Genomic DNA, 21122 nt, shown 5'->3' with positions numbered 1-21122 from the left:
CGGAGCCCCACCAAAAATGCGGCACGATTTCAGGCGTCAATTCGTCGCTGCTACCCGGCACCAAACCATCTCTATTCAGAAGTTGAAGTAAAGGCTCCAGCATCAACACATTCAGGCAGAACGGCCATTACATATTTCAGGATGGGCTAAGCGTATATCTATAATGTCGGCCTGCGGTCACGACATCCATAGACGAAACCTCATTGGGGTAGTGCGGCTATGTCAAGTCGCCTGCGCTCTAACATTAAGATATGGGCTACCTCCATACAACTCATCCATCTCACTTGACGCGGATGTGCTAGATACACCGGGTGGGCAAACCCGTAAACTAGACACCCTTGTTACGGGCGAACACCACTGTTGTCTAGTTTCTATGATAGGTCTTGGGAACGGCTGGAAGCCTATCCGCACCACGTTGACAGCACATCACGATTGAAAGCTCGCCCAGACGACACGGATACACCGACGAGTGACTATGTAAACGGAGAACCCCGCATGATGTTCCGGCCTCCCATGCACGGGGAATTCGTCGAGAAGCGACCATGAATAGAACGGCAAGATTGCCACGCTGGGTGCAGATCCTTATCTTCTGAGATGATGCTCCGTACATATAGAATGTACGCACGCTGGACTTGATAGAGCTTGAGTGCAGTACAGTCCATGCAGCACACCGTCCGCCCAGAGTTGAGTACCACATCAACTTGCCCCTCTTGTTCAATTATGCATACGGACTACGGTTATCTCGTACAGTATGCATATTCCGGGACACAACAGCGGACATGTATAACCGCACACTTACTCAGCGCCCAACTGCGCCAACACGCAGCACACTGTGGGCAGTTGGCAGTACCCCCCCGCAGCAGCCGGTTGGCCAAGCATCAATTCAGCTCATGCCTCGACCGCAGGTCCACGCCCGCGGGCCACGCCAACCGGCCATAGTACGCCACTTCGCCGGCATCTTTCTTCCGTGCGACTGCCCAACGGCAGCAAGACGCGCTGGCTGGGACAACTGCCAGTGCGAACGATGCAGAGGGTTGCAGGCCGGCATGTCCGTGGAACGGGTCGTGGATGCCAAGAAGGGAGAGCTTCCCGGCTCGGCTCGCCCGTGGCACAGGCCCAAGCTCCATACAGGTACAGCTGCTTCACTAAAAGGCTTGGCTGCACGAACCGCACCTGATGCTCGTGCCTGACGATCGCGATTGAAGATCAGGGTCCGATCCGACGCCCGGCAAAGATCACCAGAGCACGGCTTGTCGTCCCAAGAGCATTGTCTCGCCCCGGCTGCAACCTGCGTGCTCGGTTGGGTCGTACTGAAGTAGAGTTGTGTCCCAGTTATAGGTGCAAAGTATCATGCTTGATATAACTCTAGCTATCGGTCCGCGTTTGTTGGCTTCGAGGCGCGAGGTCATTCTTTACCTGCCTAATCTGTGCCCTTGCCGTGCCCATGCCACGCGGGCGCTGGAGTGACGCATCGCCTGAAAGAGCACTCCATGGACGCGCCGGCCAACGTATCAATCGAAATCCTCTCGTTTTACCTGCCAGGTCAGGAAGCAGCAAAAGGCCCTGCTTCCCCAACGACCGCTGGCGATGTCGTGTGACCATACGATGCCCGTCTCTGCTCGTCCGGATGTGGGGGAAATCCGAGAAGCAAAGCGGTGCAGCATCATGTTTGGGCCTTACTCATCGGGACCTTTTTACTCTTCCCCGCTACGTACCTGTATGGACATTGGTGTTGGAGGGTCGCGTTACTGTTCTGGTGTTTTGGATGGGCATATAAAGGTCATTAGAGCCGCGCAGAGCCGTATACTGGTGTAGCAGCATCCAAGGCGGAAAGTCATTGTCACAACGTCGCCGCGCTTGCAAGTCGTCATGCAGACCTTTGGTGCTTTCCTCGCTGCCCTCGTGGCCACCGGCGGCCTCGCCGCTGCTCTCCCGGCCGAGTCTCATGGCGGGTTCTCAGTCCATGTGGCTCGCAACCCGGGGCATACCCCCAACGGGTTTAGGGGGCTGATGAAAACGCTCAACAAGTTCGACAAGACGATGCCCAGCGACCAGGAGCTTGCTGCCGCGGCGTCCCGCTCCAAGGTCAAAACCGTCGAGGACATGAAGCTGGCCAACGGCGTCCAGAAGAGATGGACCGGACACGCCATCAACCAGCCGCTGGCCGACGATATCGAATATATCACCGAAGTGCACATCGGCACGCCTGCGCAGAAGTTCCAGCTCGACTTTGACACTGGCTCGAGCGATCTGTGGGTTTTCAGCACGGCTATGTCCTCGGACCAGGTCAACGGCCAGACGCTGTATAACCCAAAGAAGAGTCAGTCTGCCAAGAAACTTGAGGGCTCTACCTGGTCGATCCAATACGGCGACGGCAGCAGCGCCGGTGGCGAGGTCTATACCGACAATGTCAGCATTGGCGGCTTGAGAATTAAAGGCCAGGCCATCGAGGCGGCCAGCACAGTCGCCAAGTCGTTCACCGAGAACCCAGACTCGGACGGCCTGCTCGGCTTGGCGTTTAGCTCCCTCAACACGGTGAAGCCCGACCAGCAGCTTACCTTTATGGACACGGCAAAGGGACACATAAAGCAGCAGCTGTTCACTGCCAACCTGAACCATGCCGCCAGTAGGTGACCTTTATTCTTTTGAGATGGTGTTTTGATGGCTGATTACTCGCTCAGACGGCACGTACAACTTCGGCTACATTGACAAGAAGGAACACAATGGCCCGATCACGTATACCCCCGTCGACAGCAGCCAGGGCTTCTGGACGTTCACCTCGCCGGGGTATGCCATCAACGGGGTGTACCGCGAGGAGGCCGTGACGTCCATCGCCGACACCGGCACCACGCTCTTGTATCTGCCAGAGGACATCGTTGAGAACTACTGGCTCACAGTCCCGGGGGCAGTGCTATACGTGTGGTACTGGGTGTTCCTCTTCCCTTGCGGCACCAAGCTTCCTGATTTCTCGTACAAGGTGGAGGGAAGCATGGTCACGGTTCCCGGTGATTATCTGGACTACGGCTTCATTGGCACTATCGAGGATGTCCGCTATTGCTATGGTGGCCTGCAGAGCAGCTTTGTCCTTGGCGGCTTTAACATCCACGGAGACATGGGGCTCAAGTCGTCGCTGGTCGTCTTTGACCAGGGCAACATGAGGCTGGGCTTTGCGCCGAAGCTGTGAGACCTTGAGGTGTTGGCATGAGTACCTGGGTGCTGTGAGGATCGGGGACTGTGGGAGGTGCGGCATCTGACAAGCTGCGACGGTCGTCCTGTCACGGCGCGGCTTGGGTGTCTCATCACTCGCTGTCGCTTTTTTGCGCAGACGGAGAAGAGGGCTTTGGAGCATTCGATGCTCTCATGTGTTGATTAGTAGCGGTAGCTTTGGCTCGACGATGGACGGTCCATAGCGGCCAGCGTCGACGTGTGCGCGTAACAAAGCTGTGTTTCGCGCGTTGGCTGTTTTTCGTTTGCGGTGAGATGGCGTGAGAGCCTTGGTGCCTGCCCGAAGTTGGGTCGACCGTGCCAGCAGTGAGATGAAGTCAGCGTCGGGTGTCTGTTGAGGCGGTGCATGAGGTGATGAGGTGATGATGAGTGAGGCGCTCGCTCTGGGTTGCTGCAGTGGAGGATGTTCAGCACTCCAGCCCGTCAGGCCCCGGGAGTCGAGGCTCTGCGGCGACCGGGCTCAGGTCCCCTCCACTACGCTACAGGGATCATTCACTGGCGGTGACGGGATGGATGCCCCGGGGCCGTATGGGGCGTCCAGGTGGTTGGCGGGCATCGTGGCAAGCGTGGGTGCTGCAGGCGGGTGGTGGGGCCCTCCCCAGGCACCCGTGGCCCACTGTTCGTCATTCATTCGATGCCCGCCCGCCGCGCTGCCCTGTATCTCAGCGCCCGCCATGTGAAGGGAACCTTTACCTCCACTGCCCGCCCGCCCGTGCTCGAGCGAGCTGCTGCCGGTCGCCTCTCAACGGAATCCTCCCTCCTCGGCACGACCACCTCGACGCGATTTGGATGACGTGGCGGCGCCCCGACGCAGCTCCGATGGCATCACCAGCATCCGCCGCAACTGCCACCTCCACCTCATGATGCTCCCGCGAAAGAGACAGCGTCACAACCCGGCAGCCAGCACCGCGAGCCTCCCGACGACGGCCGTGTCGCCGCACGTCGCTACGTCACAGGCCGCGACCTCAGCTGCCTCGGAGCCGGGCCTCGGCCAGCAACACCACCAGCCCCATATGCCGCGCCCGCTGCCGTCGGGCCACAGCACCGCGTCGAACCCGGAAGCCGGCCACCAGAGAGAGGTATGTGCCGTGGGGCCCCTCACATTTATTTCATTATGATGGTCGTGTTCGCTGACCCTCATCCCGCCCCCCTCCACAGGTACGCAAGACAAAGAGCTGGTACGGATCGTGGCCGCGAACTCCCAACAAGGCGTCCGCCTCGACATCCATCGCGAGAGAAAACATCCTCGGAGGGACCGTCCGCTCCAAAGGAACCCCCGATCTAAGCCGATTCGATCCCAAAAAGGGCGACGACGCGGCGAGTCTGCGCAGCACCCACGCCCCGTCTCTCTCCAAGGTCCCCGAAGACGCGCCGCCTCAGTCGAGCACGAACGAACCTGCATCCGCAAACGACGAGCCGAAGCAGGAGGACCAGCCCGAATCAAATTCCCCCGAGGCCGATAAGAGAGACGGCAACCAAGAGGTCCCTGACCAGCAGACTGCGCTCCCCACCGCGACTCCGGAACGGCCACCTACGACTGGTAGTTGGCTCGGCTGGTGGTCGCGGATACCAAACACAGTATTAGAAGCCGAAATGGCCAAACCGCCGCCACCGCCCGACGATGCGGCTGACGAGGGCCGACAGGCCACTCCCCCCGCGCAGACAGCAGCAGAGCAACCGCCCGCCGACCCCCCCAAGAGCGAACCGCCACCGCCGTCGTCATCTTGGTTCGGATTTCTGGGCAACTCGAGCAATGCCCCATCAGCGAAGCAAGACTCTGCACCCAAAGAGGCAACAGCCAAGGAACCCGAAGACGTGGTCATGGACGACGCGCCGCCGCCTCCGCCGAAGCCGGAACCTGAGCCGGCGCCAAAAGCTGGCTCGACTTGGGCGTTTTGGTCAAGAGACTCTCCCAAGAAGGATGGCAAGGTGCCTGACCCGGAGTCTGGCGAGATTGCCGTCATGGGCGAGGGCTCCGAGGCGCATCCCACGCCAATGGCCGAGGGCGACGTTTCCAGCCCTCCGGCGAAGCCCTCCAAGACAGAGGTCAAGGCCAAGGAGGGCAAGTCGACATGGCGGCGCAGCAAGAGAGCCAGGCCGGCATCCATGGACACTGACTCCCAGACGCCGACGCCTCCCAACGGCACCGTTGCAGACAAGGCCGCAGCAGAGCCTGCTATACAACCACAGACAGAAACAAAAGCCCCAGCCAAGGTCGACACTGCCAAGGCCGTCGCTGAATCCGAGTCAACGTCTAAGTTTCCGCCCAACTTACTACTCCCATCCTTCTCGAGCACGTATCAGATGAAGGAGGATCCGTCCATCATCCAACAGATCAAGAGCTTCCTCCTGCGCACCTCCCAACCGCCGGCGAACCACGTCTTCCGCGTCAAGGAGCCGCCCAAAATTCGCAAGGCCATCGCCATCGGCGTCCACGGCCTCTTCCCCGCCACGTACCTGCGCCCCATGATCGGGCAGCCCACGGGCACGTCGCTGCGCTTCGCCAGCCTCTGCGCCGACGCGATCCGGCGGTGGGCTGACGCGCACGGCTGTGGCGAGGGCTGCGAGATCGAAAAGGTGGCGCTCGAGGGCGAGGGCCGCATCAGCGACCGCGTCGACAACCTGTGGAAGCTGCTGCTCAACTGGATCGAACACATTCGCGCCGCAGACCTCATCCTCGTCGCGTCCCACTCCCAAGGCGTCCCCGTCAGCGTCATGCTGCTCGAGAAGCTCATCGACCTCGGCATCGTCACAAACGCCCGCATCGGCGTCTGCGCCATGGCCGGCGTCGCCTTGGGACCCTTCCCCGACTACAAGTCTAGCATCCTCATGGGCTCGGCCGCCGAGCTGTGGGACTTTGGCAACCCGTCGAGCGCCAACTCGCAGCGCTTCGAGGCGGCCATGAGACGTGTCCTGGCCTACGGCGCGCGCATCACGTTTATCGGGAGCATCGACGACCAGCTCGTACCCATGGAGGTAGGCCACCCCCTCGCCCCCCTTTTCTGCCGGTCTTCACCATTCCCTCTGTCTTCTCTGTCGGCCAGTCCGCTAACGAGCGCAGTCGGCCGTCTACTCCCCCGCTAGCCACCCCTACATCTACCGCGCCGTCTTCATCGACGGGCGCGTCCACGCCCCCGACTTCATCGCCCACCTCGTCGGCTTCGCCCTCAAGCTGCGCAACCTCGGCGTCTCGGACCACGGCCTCGTGCGCGAGCTCTCCGCCCCGCTCGCCGGCAGCCTCTACTCGGGCGAGGGCCACTCGCGCCTCTACTACGACGCCGCCGTCTACGACCTCGCCGTCTCGCACGCCCTCGAGACCACGTCCGTGCCGCCTGGTACGCCCTGCGAGGTGCGCCGCCTTACGCCCGCGGCCGCGGGTGCATCTTCGTCGGCATCGTCGGTCAAGGGCGGCGCGGGCGCTGCGGCTACGGCGGGCGGAGGTGCAACCGGTGGCGGCAATGCGACGACCCTCCTCGCCAGCCCGAACCCGTACGTCCTGCCCTGGATCATGCGCGGCGTCCTGGAGGAGGACTTTGTGCGCACGGAGCTGCACGCCGAGACGGAGGAGCTGCTGCGCAAGTTTGACGACTGGAAGCCCGCCAACAAGGCCCTCAAGGACGTCAAGTACCGGCTCGAGGCGGTGCGCTCCAAGCTGTAGCCGGACATGGACCGCTCCCTTGGGTTCAGCCAGCCATTGGCCCTCTGCATCTACGCCTTACCTTATATGTCTCCATGCAAGAAATGTATGACATGCAGCAGCGTAGGGAAGAACGAGATTTGCGTGTGAGTGTTTTTTTCCGTCTGGTTGGGGTTGGTTTACATATACACAGCAAGCGATGCTTAGAAATACCTTAGAGCAATATATACACCTGGCCCAGGCAAATGCCATGGTTATTACAGCCCCTTCCCAAAGGTCCCCGATGCCTCTGTTGCTATATTACCGACGTGTCAGGGGTGTGTAGATGCACAGGTGCATATGATGAGTAGTAGTGGTCGTGGTAGATAGCAATACTACATGCAAGAGTACATATATGTGCATACATTAACGCAAACGGACAAGCACACTCTGTCCGTCCTCGAGAATGAGCCCCCTCCCGCCGACGGCGCCAACAATGCCCCCTGCCTGCTTCCCGCACACACATTTTTCTCTTGTTCTCGCCGCCTCTTCGCTCCATGTCATATGCATGCGTGCCTTTGTGATGGAGATGAAATAATGCTCGCCCTTTTCACCCCCTCCCACTGTTCTGGTGTCGGATTCCGTACACGTTTTACATCTATGATACAAGCGGCTCGTTTCACGGCCGCGCAATTCCGCTCCGCTCCGCACCCTTTCCCATGCGTCTATACAGGCCCGTTTGCGCCTTTGTCGTTGTCAACCGTCGTCGATGGGACGCCCCGCGCTGATATGCCAGAAACACGTCCTGCCGCTCTGCTAGATAGAAGAGGCATTGCGGCTGGTCAGACTGAGAGACTCGCCCTCAGTGGCGGCCGAGCTTCCACCCGTCGATGCGGTCCTGGATCTGGTCCCAGGTCATGCCGTGGCTCGTCAGGCCGTACGCCTGCGCCTCCTGCACGACGACGGTGGGCGCCCCGCTGCCGCCGCCCGGGTTGGCGACGCGGCCGCCCACGACGGCGGACGCGACGCGGCGCAGGTCCGCGACGGTGAGGGCCTCGATGCGGGCGCACATGTCCCGCACGGGCACCTTCTTGCCGTGGACCTGGACGCTGCGGCCCAGGTCCTCGAGCTCGACCATGCGGCTCTCGAGGTTCATGAGCAGGCTGCTGCGCAGCTGGTTCTTGGCGCGGGCCACCTCGCCGTCCTGCAGGCGCGAGAAGCCCGTCTCGAGCGTCAGGGCGCGCAGCTCCTGGCACATGACGTCGAGCATGTGCTGGGTGTGGCCGGGGAGGCACGAGGCCGAGATGCCAAAGAGGCCCGAGTCCGTGTACGAGTGGTTGAAGGCGACGCACGACTCGACCCAGCCGTGCTGGTTGAGCACGTTGGTGTACAGGCGCGAGTACATGCCCTTGCCGGGCCCGCCGGCCGAGAAGGACCCGCCGCCGCCGAGCAGCGTCTGCAGCGTCGCCAGCGCGTAGATGTCGTCGGAGCCCACGGGCAGGCCCTCGAACGCGAGGTGGATGTGCGTGAAGTTGGTGCCGGTGAGCGACGGCGGCTGCGGCGGCAGCGACAGGAAGCCGCCCGTGTAGTGCGCCGGCTGCGGCGCGTCCAGGATGTCTGACGTGGGTGTGTCGACGACGGCGGCGTTGCGCGGCGCAGAAGTGGAGATGTTCTTGAAGAAGGGGATCTTGGTGATGAGCTTGGAGGAGCGCTGCTGGGGCGAGGCGGAGGGGGACGAGGATGCAGAGGAGCTGGTGGACGCGGACGCCTCGCTGTCAGATGCCGCAGACATGCTCGTCTCCGAGCCGGTCCTTGACAGAGCGGGCAGCGGGCTCGCCTTCATGTCTCCGAAGAACTGCTTCGCGAGCGTCACCGCCGCGCCGTGATCCACGCCCGCAAACGCCAGCACCATCCTCTCCGGCCGGTAAAACAGGTCCCGATACGTCGTCACGGTGGCCTTGTCGATGGCACCGAGGCGGTCCTCGGGGCACAGCAGCGGGTTCCCCAGCGTGTTGTCCTTGAACGCCGCCGTGTGCACCAGCTCCGGCAGTATCAGCTCGGGCTTGCCCCAAATCTCGGCAATCTCGTAGCGCGCCGTCTCGATCTGCTCCGCGACCTCGGCGTCGGTGAGCTTGGCGTCGCGGATCGTCTCGGCGAGCAGCTCGACCGTCTGGGGCACGGCGCTGTTGAAAGTAGCGGCCTGGTACATCATGGACTCGCGCGACGAGGCGCACTGGATGTTGCCGCCCAGGGCCTCGACCTTTTCGAGCATCTCGTCGGCCGAGTGCTGCGACGTCGACTTGAAGGCCAGCCGGTCCATGATGTGCGACACGCCGCGCAGGCTGGCGTTTTCGAAGCGCGAGCCGGCCTCGACGTAGACGCCGACGCCCGAGAAAGAGCCCGGGAGGGCCTCGGAGGCAACGCGGAGGCCGTTGGGCAGCGTTGTGATTTGGTCGAGCTCGGTCGGTTCCTACATACCACCGACCACGAGTCAGCGTTTGCGCGACGACATTCACGGAGGGAGGGACGGTAGAGTCTGATCCTGCTGCTCACCTTGGGGATGCCCTCGACGGAGACAGTCGCCATGGACCGCGTCGGGACGCTCAGCCCGCTCTTGGGCCGCAGCAGCCTCGCGCACGAGGACGCCGCCGCGCGGGGCTGCTGTAGCCGCGTAGTTAATTGTCGCAACATGGCTGTGTGGTGCTGTTGCGACGGACTGTTGCTGGTGGTGGATGAACCGGGGGACGAGGTTACGAACGGCGACGGCGGCGATGACGGCCGTTGAACTTGGCGCCAAAATTTGGGTGGAGCGCCCGCCACTGCACTGCGCTGCGCCTGGCTTCGGCGATATGTCGGATCATTCCGAGCCCGGAGGTCCGACCCGACGGTGGAGCTGGACGTCTGCGCTCGGCCAGGCAGCGGGCGTCACCACAACTGGCGAGGCAGCCATTGGCTGGCGGTCGACTCGCTCCCTGCTGCACCGCCCATGGCATCTTCGGGTCCCGCTCAAGAGTGCGGCTCATGACCTTGTCGTGCAGCCAAAAGACAAGGCATTTCCAAGGTTATAAAATCCCTTGAGCACAGAGTACAGTAGAGCCTGTTGAGCTTGAAATGCCAATGTTGAACACCTGCCGCCGTCACGCGAGGGCATCCGCCTCATCTAGATCAAGCAGGGCTCTCCATGTACTTCACACAGCACCACATGGGCTTGTCAGCCAACACAATGCCATGGAGATGCTTGTTTATGCAATACAGGCGAGCGGGTCATCTACACTCGCCTCTCCACCAGCTCGGTGTTCATTAAATATGTACGCACGCCGCGCGCCCGTTCGGACAAAACCGCCACGCGGGCCAATGCCTAGGTACTGTCTTGCCATGCTGCTGCTGCTGCTGCTGCTGCTGCAAAGGTCCCTCGAGTCATCCCATGCCAGCCTTCATTATCAATCGCCAGCCCGCCCGATGATGCCCTCCAACGCCGTGCACCCGCGCGCTGGCCTGTGAAGCAAAAAGGCCAACGCCGCTCTATGGTATCTACAGTCTGCTCGCTATGCCGTCCCTTGGAACCATGTAAGATTGCATTCCCCCCCTCTTCGTTGTCGTCGTTGGTGTACCACGTCAGCGGCTCGATGCGTCGCTCGTGCCGCCTCCGCTCAGGTCCATCTCTGTCGCGGCGTCGAGGCTCGTCATCTCTGCTGTTGGGTCCGCCACTCGCCGACCCGCGCCGCCGTCAAACACCCAGGGCCCGGCGTTGTTCCGCGGCGTGATCGGTCCCTCTCCGTTGGTGTGCGGCGACGGCGAGCGGTTCTCCCGTAGTTGGTTCACGCGCCCGGCTCCAGACGCCGGGTTACGAATGGGAACGGGCTCCGTCGGCTCGTGGGGCAGGTTTGACCTCCCGCTAGGGCTGTCTGATGCGTTTGGATTGACGGTGACATCCATGGTGATATCCATGGCGTCTGGCTCTGGCTCGGGCGCCGGTACAGGCGAGGGTTGCAACACAGCCTCTGGCGGCTGGCCATTGGCAGTTTGGGGTTTCGCCTCGTCGTCCGCGCCCTCCTCGAGCTGCTGCCACTCCTCGTCGGGCTCCTCGACATCGGCCTCCAGATCGGCACCAGCACGGCAGTTCGGACAGACGAAAATGGGATACTGCGGCGACGACAGCAGTGATCGCACGCATTTGAAATGCCACGTGTGCGAGCAGGGAGCCACAAACAGCGACTGACAGGGCTGAGACGGAGGTCAGATAGGGTTTATCTAAGGTAAGGATTCGTCCTATGCGGCTTACAGCAATAGAGTTGAGGCAGATGGAGCAGTCCTGCGAGTTCGAGCTCGACACGGACGCGGCGCCGTTGCCGGTTGCCATTGTGCGCAGCCTTTTATGCGCAGCAACGCTGTGGTGCGTTAGCGAAAACAGTCAATACAAGACAGCCCACGGTTCACCCACTTGAACGTGTTGAGCTTGTTCTGCCAGCCTCGGTTGAGCTCGAGGCGCATCTTGACGCAGCGGAAAATCATCTCCTCGCCGCCCTTGAAGTCGATGCCGAGCTGGACAATGTCGCCGTCGTTGACCGGGTACGCCTTGCTCTCCTGCGACGGCGGGCTGAGGCGAATGTGGTTGAGGAACGTGCCCGAGGAGCTCTTCACGTCGCGGATGTACCACTTGCCGTCCTCGCACCAGAACTCGCAGTGGCGTCGGCTGACAACCTTGCTCTTGAAGCCGACGGGAGCCGCCGAGGGCTGGTTACCGGCCATGTTGGCGGCTTGGCCGTCGCGCTCCGAGTAGCGACCGACGCGGATGACCTCGGTGCCGTTGGGCAGGGTCCTCGAGATGGGCGGGAAGGAGAGGGAGGGACGGGTGGAGCGCGGGTCGTAGTACGCGGAGAAGCGGATCGACGGGGTGCTCTCGGGATTGGAGGCGGTCGCGGCGGCGGCGTCGCCCGTCGCGGGAGTCGACGTCGCGGTCGCGTTGTGCGGCATGGCGGGCTGGCGGTCGTCGGCCGCGTGCGGGGTCGCTGGGGCGGCGGCGGCGGCGGCGGCGGCAGCAGCGGCCTCGGGGATGGACTCGGGGTGGCTCGTCGTCGAGGCGATCCTCGCGTGGGCCGACGAGGTGTCGGGGTTTGAGCTGACGAGGGTTAGGCGGTTGAGGTTCTGGGCGGCAGGCGCAGTCGGGTTGAGGGCGGCGGCGGCGTGCGAGGAGGGGGTGGTGGTGGTGGAGGATGGCGTGTAGCTGACGGAGCGGGTGAGGTTTGCGCCGCTGGCGGTGCCGTGACCGTGACTGTGACCGTGACCGTGGCCGCTGCCGCTGCGGGCATGCGAGGTGTTGCTAGCGCCTGCGGGGGCGGCGTGCGAGTTGGAGTGCGAGTTGGAGTTGGAGCCGCTGCTGTCACGCGACAGGAGGTGGTTGTGCGTGTAGTTGCGCAGGTAGCTGAGGCCGCGCAGTCTGCTGGGCCGCCCTGGCGAGACGGGCGAGGCAGTCTGCGGGCCGGGGGGAGGCGAAGACACTGGCTGCGTAAACATGCTGGCTGTCTGGGGCGCCGAGGGGATCTCTCGCAATTGCCCTTTTTTGTCCAATGTTTTGGCTCTAGTCTCTGCCGGGCCTCCCAAGGGTGTGTGAGAGTGTGTGAGAAGACGTGCCGGCGGCACCTGTGCGCGTGTCGTACGAGCGGTGCTCGTAAAACGTCCGTTACCTCGCCTTTCTGCTGGGCGGTAATTACGGCTCGCCACTGCACCAGGTAGCGGTTGAGCGGGCGACTGGCGGGGGGCCCACTGGCGGCAGCCGCGCGGCGCGACGAAAGGGGAGACTGGCGGCGGCGGCGGCAACGGCAACAGAAGCAACCAAGGCGAGTTGGTTCGACCGAGGATCGGTGACGACGTCGGCGGTGACGGGCGCGGGAGACGGATCGCAGAAGGTTTCTTCGGGGGGTGGCTGGGGGTTGATGAGCTTTAAAAAAACTGATGGATCGTTCGTCGCGCGCTGCGATCGACGCCGAAACTGCGACGCTGTCGAACTGGCCCTGTCCAGCGCAGGGATGCGACGAGTGCAGGCGAGTGGGCGATTGACAATGATGCCGACGAACGCTGCAATGCAATCAAGGCGAAAATGCCAACCAGAGCGGGCGAGGGTCGACCGTCTGCGACGAAAAAGGGGTGCCGTGTCTGAGGCTCGACTCGTTCGACGAAGCAAAGCGCCCGATGCTCGCGGGTTTGGTTTCAGTCGGCAGGGCGGTGTCTGTCTGCCACTCGACTCAACCCGAACCTTGAATCGACTCGAGTCGCAGCGATCGGGCCGGCGAGGCGAGGCGAGGCGAGGCACGGAGGACGCTCGGTTTTGCCCGGTCTCACTGTCTGCCTCTCTGCCCTCTCACAGGCGCAGCAACGTACGGCGCCGGACGCACAGGAAACGCAACGCACGCACGCGGCGCGACAGCAGGTCCGGACGACGGAGCAGACCTATGGACGGCTTCAAGCCCCCGCGAGCGCAACCACACGAACTGCCGTGCGACCGAGACGGGGGAGAGGAGCGACTGGCGACGGACGGAGGACAAGACGCTGGCGCAGGGACGACGACGACAATGCCGCCGAATGGATGGATGGATGGATGTTTGTTTGTATGCGTGAGGGGCGACAGTGCGAAAGAACTGGCGGACGAGGAGAGTCTGCCGGACGGTGAGTGGGAGAGAGGCCCTTCTTCGTTGGCGGCGCCGCTGGTGCTCCTGCTGGTGGTGTTGCACGATCGAACAACCTAACGGCCCGGTTGACGCACACGTTCGCCTGTGGGGACCGGGGGGCCGGGGGGTGGGAAGGGGAGGGGAGGGGCGGCGGGCTTGGCTTGGCTTTCTGGGAAGTTCAAGGTTCCAAGGACGAGGGGGGCCAGAGGGACGGGGCGGCCAGGGTTTTGTGGCATGGGTGGACGGATGGGATGGATGGTGGAAGCGCAGGCCACTCTTGAAGAAGACGACGACGACGGGACGGCGCAAGGAAAAATACAAGGTGGTCTGGTGTCGTATCGTCATTGACGATTCCAGGCCAGGTGAGCGGAGCACCAGCGCAGGGCTCGAATGGCTCCAGTGCGGCGTCTTGCGCTCCGAGAGGTCTGTCTGGCGGTCCAGCGGTGCAGCAGCAGGGCCAGGGGCGGGCGCCGGGGGGGGGTCGGCTGGCCTGGGCTCAGCGAAACTGGGCTGAGGGACACCTCGAAAACCGCCCGTTGGGTGCAGGTGGCCCTGCCCGTGCAGGTACCTCCGGGCTGCTGGACCCGGGCTGTAGCGCAGGTGGCAGCACCAAGATGCTGCCCGCCCAGCTAGGTGGTCTCGGGACGGCGCCGGCGTGCACGCGCGCAGCCAAGACAGGCGCCGGGTCACCGCTAGCTAAACCTACGGGGGCGCGCCCGGGGCACGCTATCGCGCTGAAGTGCCCGCCTTCCGGCTGGGAAAGAGACGGGATCCAGCACGCTACGGGCACCACCCATCGCGCGCGCCCTGGGGTGGAGTCCCCCTGTCTCCGGTTGCCTCCCGTTGGGTTTGGGCCCTTTGGGGACGGCCGCTCCAGGGCCCAGGCCTCTGCCGACGGCCGCGCTACCTTAATTAGTCGATGCGCAGTTCGCATGTTGGGTTGGTTAGCTAGTACTACAGTAGCAGCACGGTTAGGTGGCTGGGCCGGCCGGCCGTCGCTAAAGATTTGACGTGAGCGTCTAGAATCCCATCCAGGCATGCCTCATCTCCGGGCGGCGTCGTCCCCTCCCGCCGCGTGCACGCGCGCACGCGCGTTATTCTTCGGAGGACGGGTGGGCACATTCATCTGCGTGAGGTGCCTGTGGTACCTAACGGGCAGAGAGACTTGCACGCCGGAGACGCCGTCTGCGACACTGCACGCGTGGGGAGAGAGAGGCGGCGCCGTCAGGTCATGAACTGACTGGGCCCAGCTGGGCTGTGGCACACCACTCCGCAGGCGCGGGCGATCGCCAGAGCCAAACGTCATGACGCCGCAGCCAGTCCAGTCAGCCTGCCAGCCTGCCACTGCCCGCCTGGGACTCTTCCCGTCTGCACTTTCCATGCTGCTCGCCGTGGCACGAGGTGCGGCGACGGGGGCGACCAACACGCCTCCCCCCCACCCCCAGCCCAGGCGGCGGCAGTCGGCCAGCAGGGCGTCCTCTAAGAACCACTACCGCCACCACGGCGGCCGGCTCAAGCACAGGCCTAACAACGTTGGAGCTGTGCGCAAGAGGGAATGCGTAGCCTACACGAGGTACTACCTAGCCCAGACAGCATCCATTGCGTAGGGGGTCAACCAAGCGGTGGTCCTCGCTGCGCCGGACAGACTACATAGACGCAAAGGCACCACTGGCCCGTCTTCAAGATCGGATCCCACCAAGGCGCCGACCTGGGGACGGCACACGCCCACTGCCGGCCCCAGGTGCCAGGGCAGCGCCCGTCGTGCTGGAGGGCGTGCCGGGGGCGTGCTAGCGGTGCTGTGGGTGGGCGCCCTGATCATCTGCGGCGAGCACCTATCCAATGCGCATGGCGCCCCGCAGGCACGCACGCACGCACACTCACACACACACACGCACATGGGCATGTGCTCGACTCATGCGAACGCGACACGCCAGCCAGCACACGCACCTGTTGACGCACAGCCGGCACTCCGTAGGACGCAGGACGCAGCAGCAGCAGCAGCAGCACCCGCCGATGGGCTGCGCAGGGAGGCAAGTGCATAGGGAAAAAAGAAAATGGCGACATCCGAGACCTCGGGCCCGTCGTTCAGCTCGCACCCGCTAGTCGGTAGCCCGCAAGCTTGGCTCTCGCGCCGAAGCTTAATATAGAGTACGGAGGACGAAGTACAGTTTAGAATGCCCCCTTATCCCATGCTCTCGGAACCTTGAAAAGTGTAAAAAAAGAGACTTGCCTCGGGTGCGGACATGCAGGAGGGAGAAGCACCCCCGTACCTGAAGCCGCATGCTCACGGCGGCGAGGGCGGCGGCGGCGGTGGCGGGGCCACGGGGCGCCGCCGCCTCACCTTGCTGGTGGTGGTGGTGGTGGTGGAAGCATCCATTGCAAGCGGCCTGGCACGACGGGCACGATGGCTGCTGACGGGCGGGCCAGCCCACTGCCAGGGCTCGGGCTGTCCCTACATGCCTAGGTGCTGAGCACCACCGGCCAGAAGGCCTGGGCAGTGGAGAGTAAGAATGCGCGCGCTAACAGCTGTTGGCTCCCCTTCCACCCGCCCACTGTCCGCCACCGTGATAAGCGTTGGGTCGTGGCGGCGGTTGGCGGGGCCGCGCTAGCTCGTTCCCGGCCAGAGTCGAGATTCCCGTCTCGCCCGTCGCCCGCCGCGTGCGTCTGAGTGTGACTTCGTACTCGTACGAAACGGGTCGAGGGAGAGAGGTTGGACGGCATCTCGGCAGTCGTCTTCCAAATCATCAACGTCGGCAGCGTTCGGGGCGTTGGAAGCGCTGTGCCTGTCACTTTTTCGACGTTGCTTGGTCAGACGTGCTATTTGAGGGAATATTCCGGCATGGCAGTGGTGCTCGACCTGCTTCTCCCCGGACTTCCAAATAATGTTCGTTGCTGATGGGATGAGGGCTCACCTAGAAGCTGGACTTTCATGGAGGCTAGGTGGGCAATGGGTTAGCGGGAGGCTCTACCTAGGGACCACCGGGCACGCCATGCCAGCTGCCACTTCAACTATCAGCGGCCTTGCCATCCATGGATCGCCCCCCGCGTGCCACCCGCAAGGTAAGACCTTTCACACTTACGGCACCCTCCAGCTCCCTCTGTAAAACACCCCGTCGCTGACCGGCACGCATCCGCCCTACCGCGCGGAAACGGGGACCAGCATGCCAGCCAACTGCCTCTCTCACCTCGGTAAGCAAGTCGCCAAGTCCATCCAGCGGCCCGCCCAGGTGCGACACCAGCGTGCCCCAAGCTCGGCCCGCTCAGGTGAACCGTCCGCTGGTATATTTAGCACCCGCGCATCCATGGACCCTTCCCTTCTTGATCCCTTCTTTAGCTTCAGTGATTCAGCTGCCGTGATCGCACAAAGTCTGAGGTGCGCCGAAGTGTGGTGCCAACCGCCAAGCGCTGGCAGGGCGGGACGGGGACTTACACGCCTTTGGCGGGCCGGGCGAGATTCGCTGCGTCGGCGAGCTGAACTACGCATGCTGCTGAAGGGCGCTGAAGCGGAGAGAGGCAGATGCTGACTCGTGAAGTGAGACCTGCCTGCTCGCCACCCTCGTCATCGAGCTGTGAAGCCTGGAGCGGATACCGTCGACTTCTTCAGCAGGCAGCCAGGCAGCTACGCAGCCAGCCAGTCCCTCTCGTCGCCTGTATCTGCCTGCCCTTCAGCCCTTTTCTTGCCCATCTGACACGATGTCGTTGTCTTGCCTGGACGAGCTCACGCCCATCTTCACCTGCTGCTCGGCCACTGCCCAAACTGCTTTGCGCTTTACCTCACCTGACATCGCCAACCCCCTCCCCCCGTCCTCCCCCTGCCCACAAATCGCAAACACGTTTCGCCCTGCCCTGCGTGATGAACACTCCATCGTCACATGGCCCGCCAGGGCTGGGGGGCTGGGATGGCCTGGCTGGACCCCGCGTCGACAGCACGCGCGCCACCCGCACCACCCGCACTGCACCCGCACCTACACGTGAGCGCCTGGCCTCCCGAGTCCCCAGTCCCTTGCGCGCCCATGCTGGAGACTCCGGCGCGTGTAAGTCGTCCGTCCGCCCTCTCTCCACATCTGGGGACTCCCGGACGCCTTGCTGCAGCAGCGCAACCACCAGCACCAGCACCACTCATGCACGCATGGATCTGGAACTGGATTTGGTTCCCCGACCTGTCACTTGTCAGTATTTTCACGTCCCATGGACGCAGCGCACCTGAGGCATGAACCAAGACCCTTCAGAGTAAATAATCGCCGTGGGTTATACCCGGCGGGGTTGCCACGGAGGAGGGAATCTGGTCATCTCCGTAAGGATCGGAGTCCGTCTTGACGGAGACCGCATGCCATATGTTTACGGAATTGCGGCGGGGGGAAATGCAAGGTAAGGTAAGTTGTTGCTATGCAACTTGTTGCATCCAGGCAGGCGAACCCGCCGTGTGTCTAGGTACGGAGCCGATGTGCTGCCGTGTTCGCCGGGTTACATGGCTGCCCTCTCGGCCCGGGCCGGACCCTCTAGGTTTGTGCCGTCTCGTCCAGCACAGTGACCACATACTGCATCCGCTCTTGATACAAGGTCTATTTCCCCAGGTCTATTTCTTCGCAAAGACCGTCGCTCCCAGACGCTCAATCTCCCGCCCCTCCTGCGAGCCCCGTCCCGCCGCCTCAAGCAGTCGCTGCCACGCCGCGTAGTCCTTGAGCCGCACCGCCTCTTCCGCCGCGCGCACCCGCATGCCGCACTTCTCGTACATGGTGATGGTCTCCCCGGGCTCCAGCCCCGTGCACTTGGGTATGAATACGGCCGCCAGCCGCGGGTTGCCTGCCTGAAGCGTGAGGTTGAAAAAGGGCTAGTAAGCGTTAGCAAGAGTTCCCACAACAGAACGTAATCTTCACTCACCTCCCAGCCGATGGGGCTTTTCCTCTGCTTGGACATTTCCTCAATCTCGTTCCACTCTCGCTTCGCCACCAGCGCGCGTAATCTGGGTTGGTTAGCTATGTGCATGCGTCGACACGGGCCATCAAGACTTACCGAATCCACCAGGCAACCTTTTCAGGGACTTTAAAGTCGTTCTGGATCTTCTTTGCTTGGCTGTTGTACCCGAGCCGAATCAGTTTGAAAAGTGTCTCATCAACGCTCAGCCCACTGAACGTGTCTGTCAAGTCTCGATCGAATGCTGCCTGTAGTCGTAGGAGCATTGTCGTCTGGTTCAGCGCATGTAGCTCCAGGTTTGCCTCCTTGGTATCGCCAAGCAGCTTTGCCGCCAGGGCCAGTTTGTCAGAGGCAGTGCGCGCGTCAGGCTGGTTGAGCGACTCTCGGATGAAGACGAGAGCTCCATCCACTCGCCGGTCATCTTGGTAGTAAAGATCCTTGAGCAGGGTATTGTCTCCCTCTTGGAGAGCCGACGCCTCGACCATGGCTGTCGCTGTTGGCCTGGCGTTGATGACCCGGAAGAAAGCAGCCAGTGGCAGCTTCTTCTTCAGCTTTAGCAGCACATACAGGATGAGGTCTGTGTCTCCGCTCTCGATGGCCTTGTCCAGTGCAAGCTCGTCTTCTTCCATGTCGAGGAGCAACGGCACTTGCCTCCCGCCACGAGGTTCATGGTTAAGCAGCTCCGTGGCCAGGCGCCCCCGGCCCTCGTGATACGCGGCCCGGGCAATTTCCTCAAACGAGATGCCTGGCTTTCCAGACAGTCTGTCCACCACCACGCGGCAAATCGTGTCATCATCTTCGCCACCGATGCGCACCTTGCTGCACGCCCAGTGCACATATATGCGGTCTGAGGGCAGCTTGAGGTAGCCGGCTATCTTGAGAGCAAGCAGGTAGTCGTGGCGGTTGAGCAGTCGCTGGATCAGCTTCTCCGGTGTTACTCGGTGGTATTGCTCAAACGATAGCGGCATGCCGACCTCGTGGTCTCTGACGGCATTCAGCACTCGCAGGGTCTCGCACATGTCGACAAAGTCGTCACTGTTGTAAATATCCAGTACCGACTTGCCGAAAGAGGCCGCTTTGAGGAGCCGCTTCTGCCATTTCGTGTCAAACTCGCGGCCCGCCGCATTGACACAGGTGTCGACAGCCTCAGTCAGGTTCGGCCGGATGAGTTGGATGTAGTCGTCGGCTTTGGGTGACTCAATCTCTAGCTGGCCTACGGCGTCGAGAAGAATGGACGCGGGCGACGATTCCGACGCATGCCCAAACACTTGTAGCGTGTCAGTCGGTACCCGCTCCAGAAACTCGCAGTAATCATTTGTGATCAACCGAGCGCCGTCGTATTCTGTGACGAGACATTAGCAATTAGTATATGGAATTGCAAAGCCCTTGCATGAGCTACCGGCCCGAAGGCATACCTGATACAACGTGAACACGGGTGCTGTCATAGATGTACGAGGAAGACTGGTTCCCGGGGCCAATGATGTGTACTTCGTCTTCCCATGCAATAAGCGCATCACTGCCGCACCACTCCACATATTTGGGCGGCGTTTGCGAGTCCGAGTCGTGGACAAAGAGGATGTCTTGAAAGTCACTGGAGATGACGCGAGCCTGGCCGTTGACGCCGTACAGGTTCGCGTACCGCCCGTCCGGGGACACGGTGATGTGGCTAAACGGCCCAAAGTCAATCATGCGGTCCTCGCAGTCCACGGCGTCCAGGACGTAGACGGTCGACCCCAGGCTGAGCAGCACCTCGACAGAGCGCGAGAGGGTGTGGTCCGGCGAGATGATGGCCCAGGAATGGATCTCGCCCTCGGGAGCCGTGGCCAGCTGTCTCGGTCGAGGCTCGGTATAGGACGAGACTGTGACGAAGGCGTTGTTTCCTAGCAGTGCGACCATGCCGTTGTTATAAAACCTGAAAAGGGTGAGTACACGAGGTACAGCTTGGAGCCCGAGCGTCATACCGACACGACTCCACGCCATAATTATCCGCGCCGTGGCCCAGAGAGAAGTTGCTAAAGTCGCCTTGCAAGTCGTAGCATCGCACATTGCCATCCGCGGTGACCACCAGCAGCGACTCGTCCTCGGACCAGCCCAGCCCCTTGATCGCGCCGCGGTCCCACGGGATGCTGCGAATCTTCTTGCCGGCGAGGCTGTAGATGTCTATCGACGGCTTCGAGGAGACACCGGGCTGGTGCTCCAGTATCTTGGTCTCGTCGCGCCACAGCGCCAGCGCACCTGCGTACGGCGCGCCGGCGACGATGTAGTTGTCGAGGTCCAGGTCCTGGTCGAACACCTCGGTGTACTGCTGCGTCTTGCGGAACCACCTGTCCCCCACGCTTTCCCAGTCGGCGCGCGCGTGTAGGGTATCCATCATGTCTGCGTCATATCATTGTTTCATGAGCGTGGTGAGACGAAACCGTCGTGCGGTGCCCGAGGGTGAGCGCTGAGCTGAGCTTGCGCGTCGTGGATGTGGTGGGATGGGTGAGTGAGTGAGCTGCGACTGCGCCAGTGGAGGAGCTCCGAGCTCAGGCAGCTGCATCCAATGGGTCTGCCTGGTGGGACGGGAGCCTGTGAGGTCACGCCCGCCGCTGGAGGCACGGGCTATTTGTCGGCTAATTGCGGAGTGCCCTGTGCCTGTTGCATCATGATGGGGCACGCTGCCCCGCCACCCCCCAAGCCCCCCCGGGCCGTCTCCGACATCG

At 62.5% G+C, this 21122-nt stretch overlaps 5 protein-coding genes across 5 annotated transcripts; 2 read left to right on the top strand and 3 right to left on the bottom strand.

Moving 5' to 3' along the window:
- Positions 1–1869: 1869 nt before the first annotated feature.
- On the top strand, positions 1870–3184 carry PLICBS_002206 (type I transmembrane sorting receptor; the record flags this gene model as incomplete). Its single annotated transcript, XM_018321837.2, has 2 exons — positions 1870–2626; positions 2682–3184. The coding sequence occupies 2 exons, from the start codon at positions 1870–1872 to the stop codon at positions 3182–3184; spliced, it is 1260 nt and encodes a 419-aa protein (XP_018179317.1).
- Positions 3185–4085: 901 nt separating this feature from the next.
- Positions 4086–6883, top strand: PLICBS_002205 (uncharacterized protein; the record flags this gene model as incomplete). Its single annotated transcript, XM_018321836.2, has 3 exons — positions 4086–4304; positions 4384–6201; positions 6287–6883. The coding sequence occupies 3 exons, from the start codon at positions 4086–4088 to the stop codon at positions 6881–6883; spliced, it is 2634 nt and encodes an 877-aa protein (XP_018179316.2).
- An 820-nt stretch (positions 6884–7703) lies between these two features.
- PLICBS_002204 (mitochondrial-processing peptidase subunit alpha) lies at positions 7704–9532 on the bottom strand (the record flags this gene model as incomplete). Its single annotated transcript, XM_018321835.2, has 2 exons — positions 7704–9311; positions 9395–9532. The coding sequence occupies 2 exons, from the start codon at positions 9530–9532 to the stop codon at positions 7704–7706; spliced, it is 1746 nt and encodes a 581-aa protein (XP_018179315.1).
- Positions 9533–10456: 924 nt separating this feature from the next.
- On the bottom strand, positions 10457–12355 carry PLICBS_002203 (uncharacterized protein; the record flags this gene model as incomplete). Its single annotated transcript, XM_018321834.2, has 3 exons — positions 10457–11065; positions 11124–11229; positions 11283–12355. 3 exons carry the CDS (start codon positions 12353–12355, stop codon positions 10457–10459), a joined length of 1788 nt encoding a protein of 595 aa, XP_018179314.2.
- A 5727-nt stretch (positions 12356–18082) lies between these two features.
- Positions 18083–20791, bottom strand: PLICBS_002202 (uncharacterized protein; the record flags this gene model as incomplete). The annotated part of the gene is made up of 5 exons (XM_018321832.2): positions 18083–18337; positions 18388–18469; positions 18520–19762; positions 19836–20332; positions 20382–20791. 5 exons carry the CDS (start codon positions 20789–20791, stop codon positions 18083–18085), a joined length of 2487 nt encoding a protein of 828 aa, XP_018179312.2.
- Between the last annotated feature and the right edge of the window lie 331 nt (positions 20792–21122).

Source organism: Purpureocillium lilacinum (assembly GCF_023168085.1).
Source record: "Purpureocillium lilacinum CBS 284.36 DNA, scaffold_2, whole genome shotgun sequence".
Taxonomy (NCBI): Eukaryota; Fungi; Ascomycota; class Sordariomycetes; order Hypocreales; family Ophiocordycipitaceae; genus Purpureocillium; species Purpureocillium lilacinum.
The sequence above is the reverse complement of the archived record's forward strand: the minus strand, read 5'-3'. Positions and strand labels throughout refer to the sequence as shown.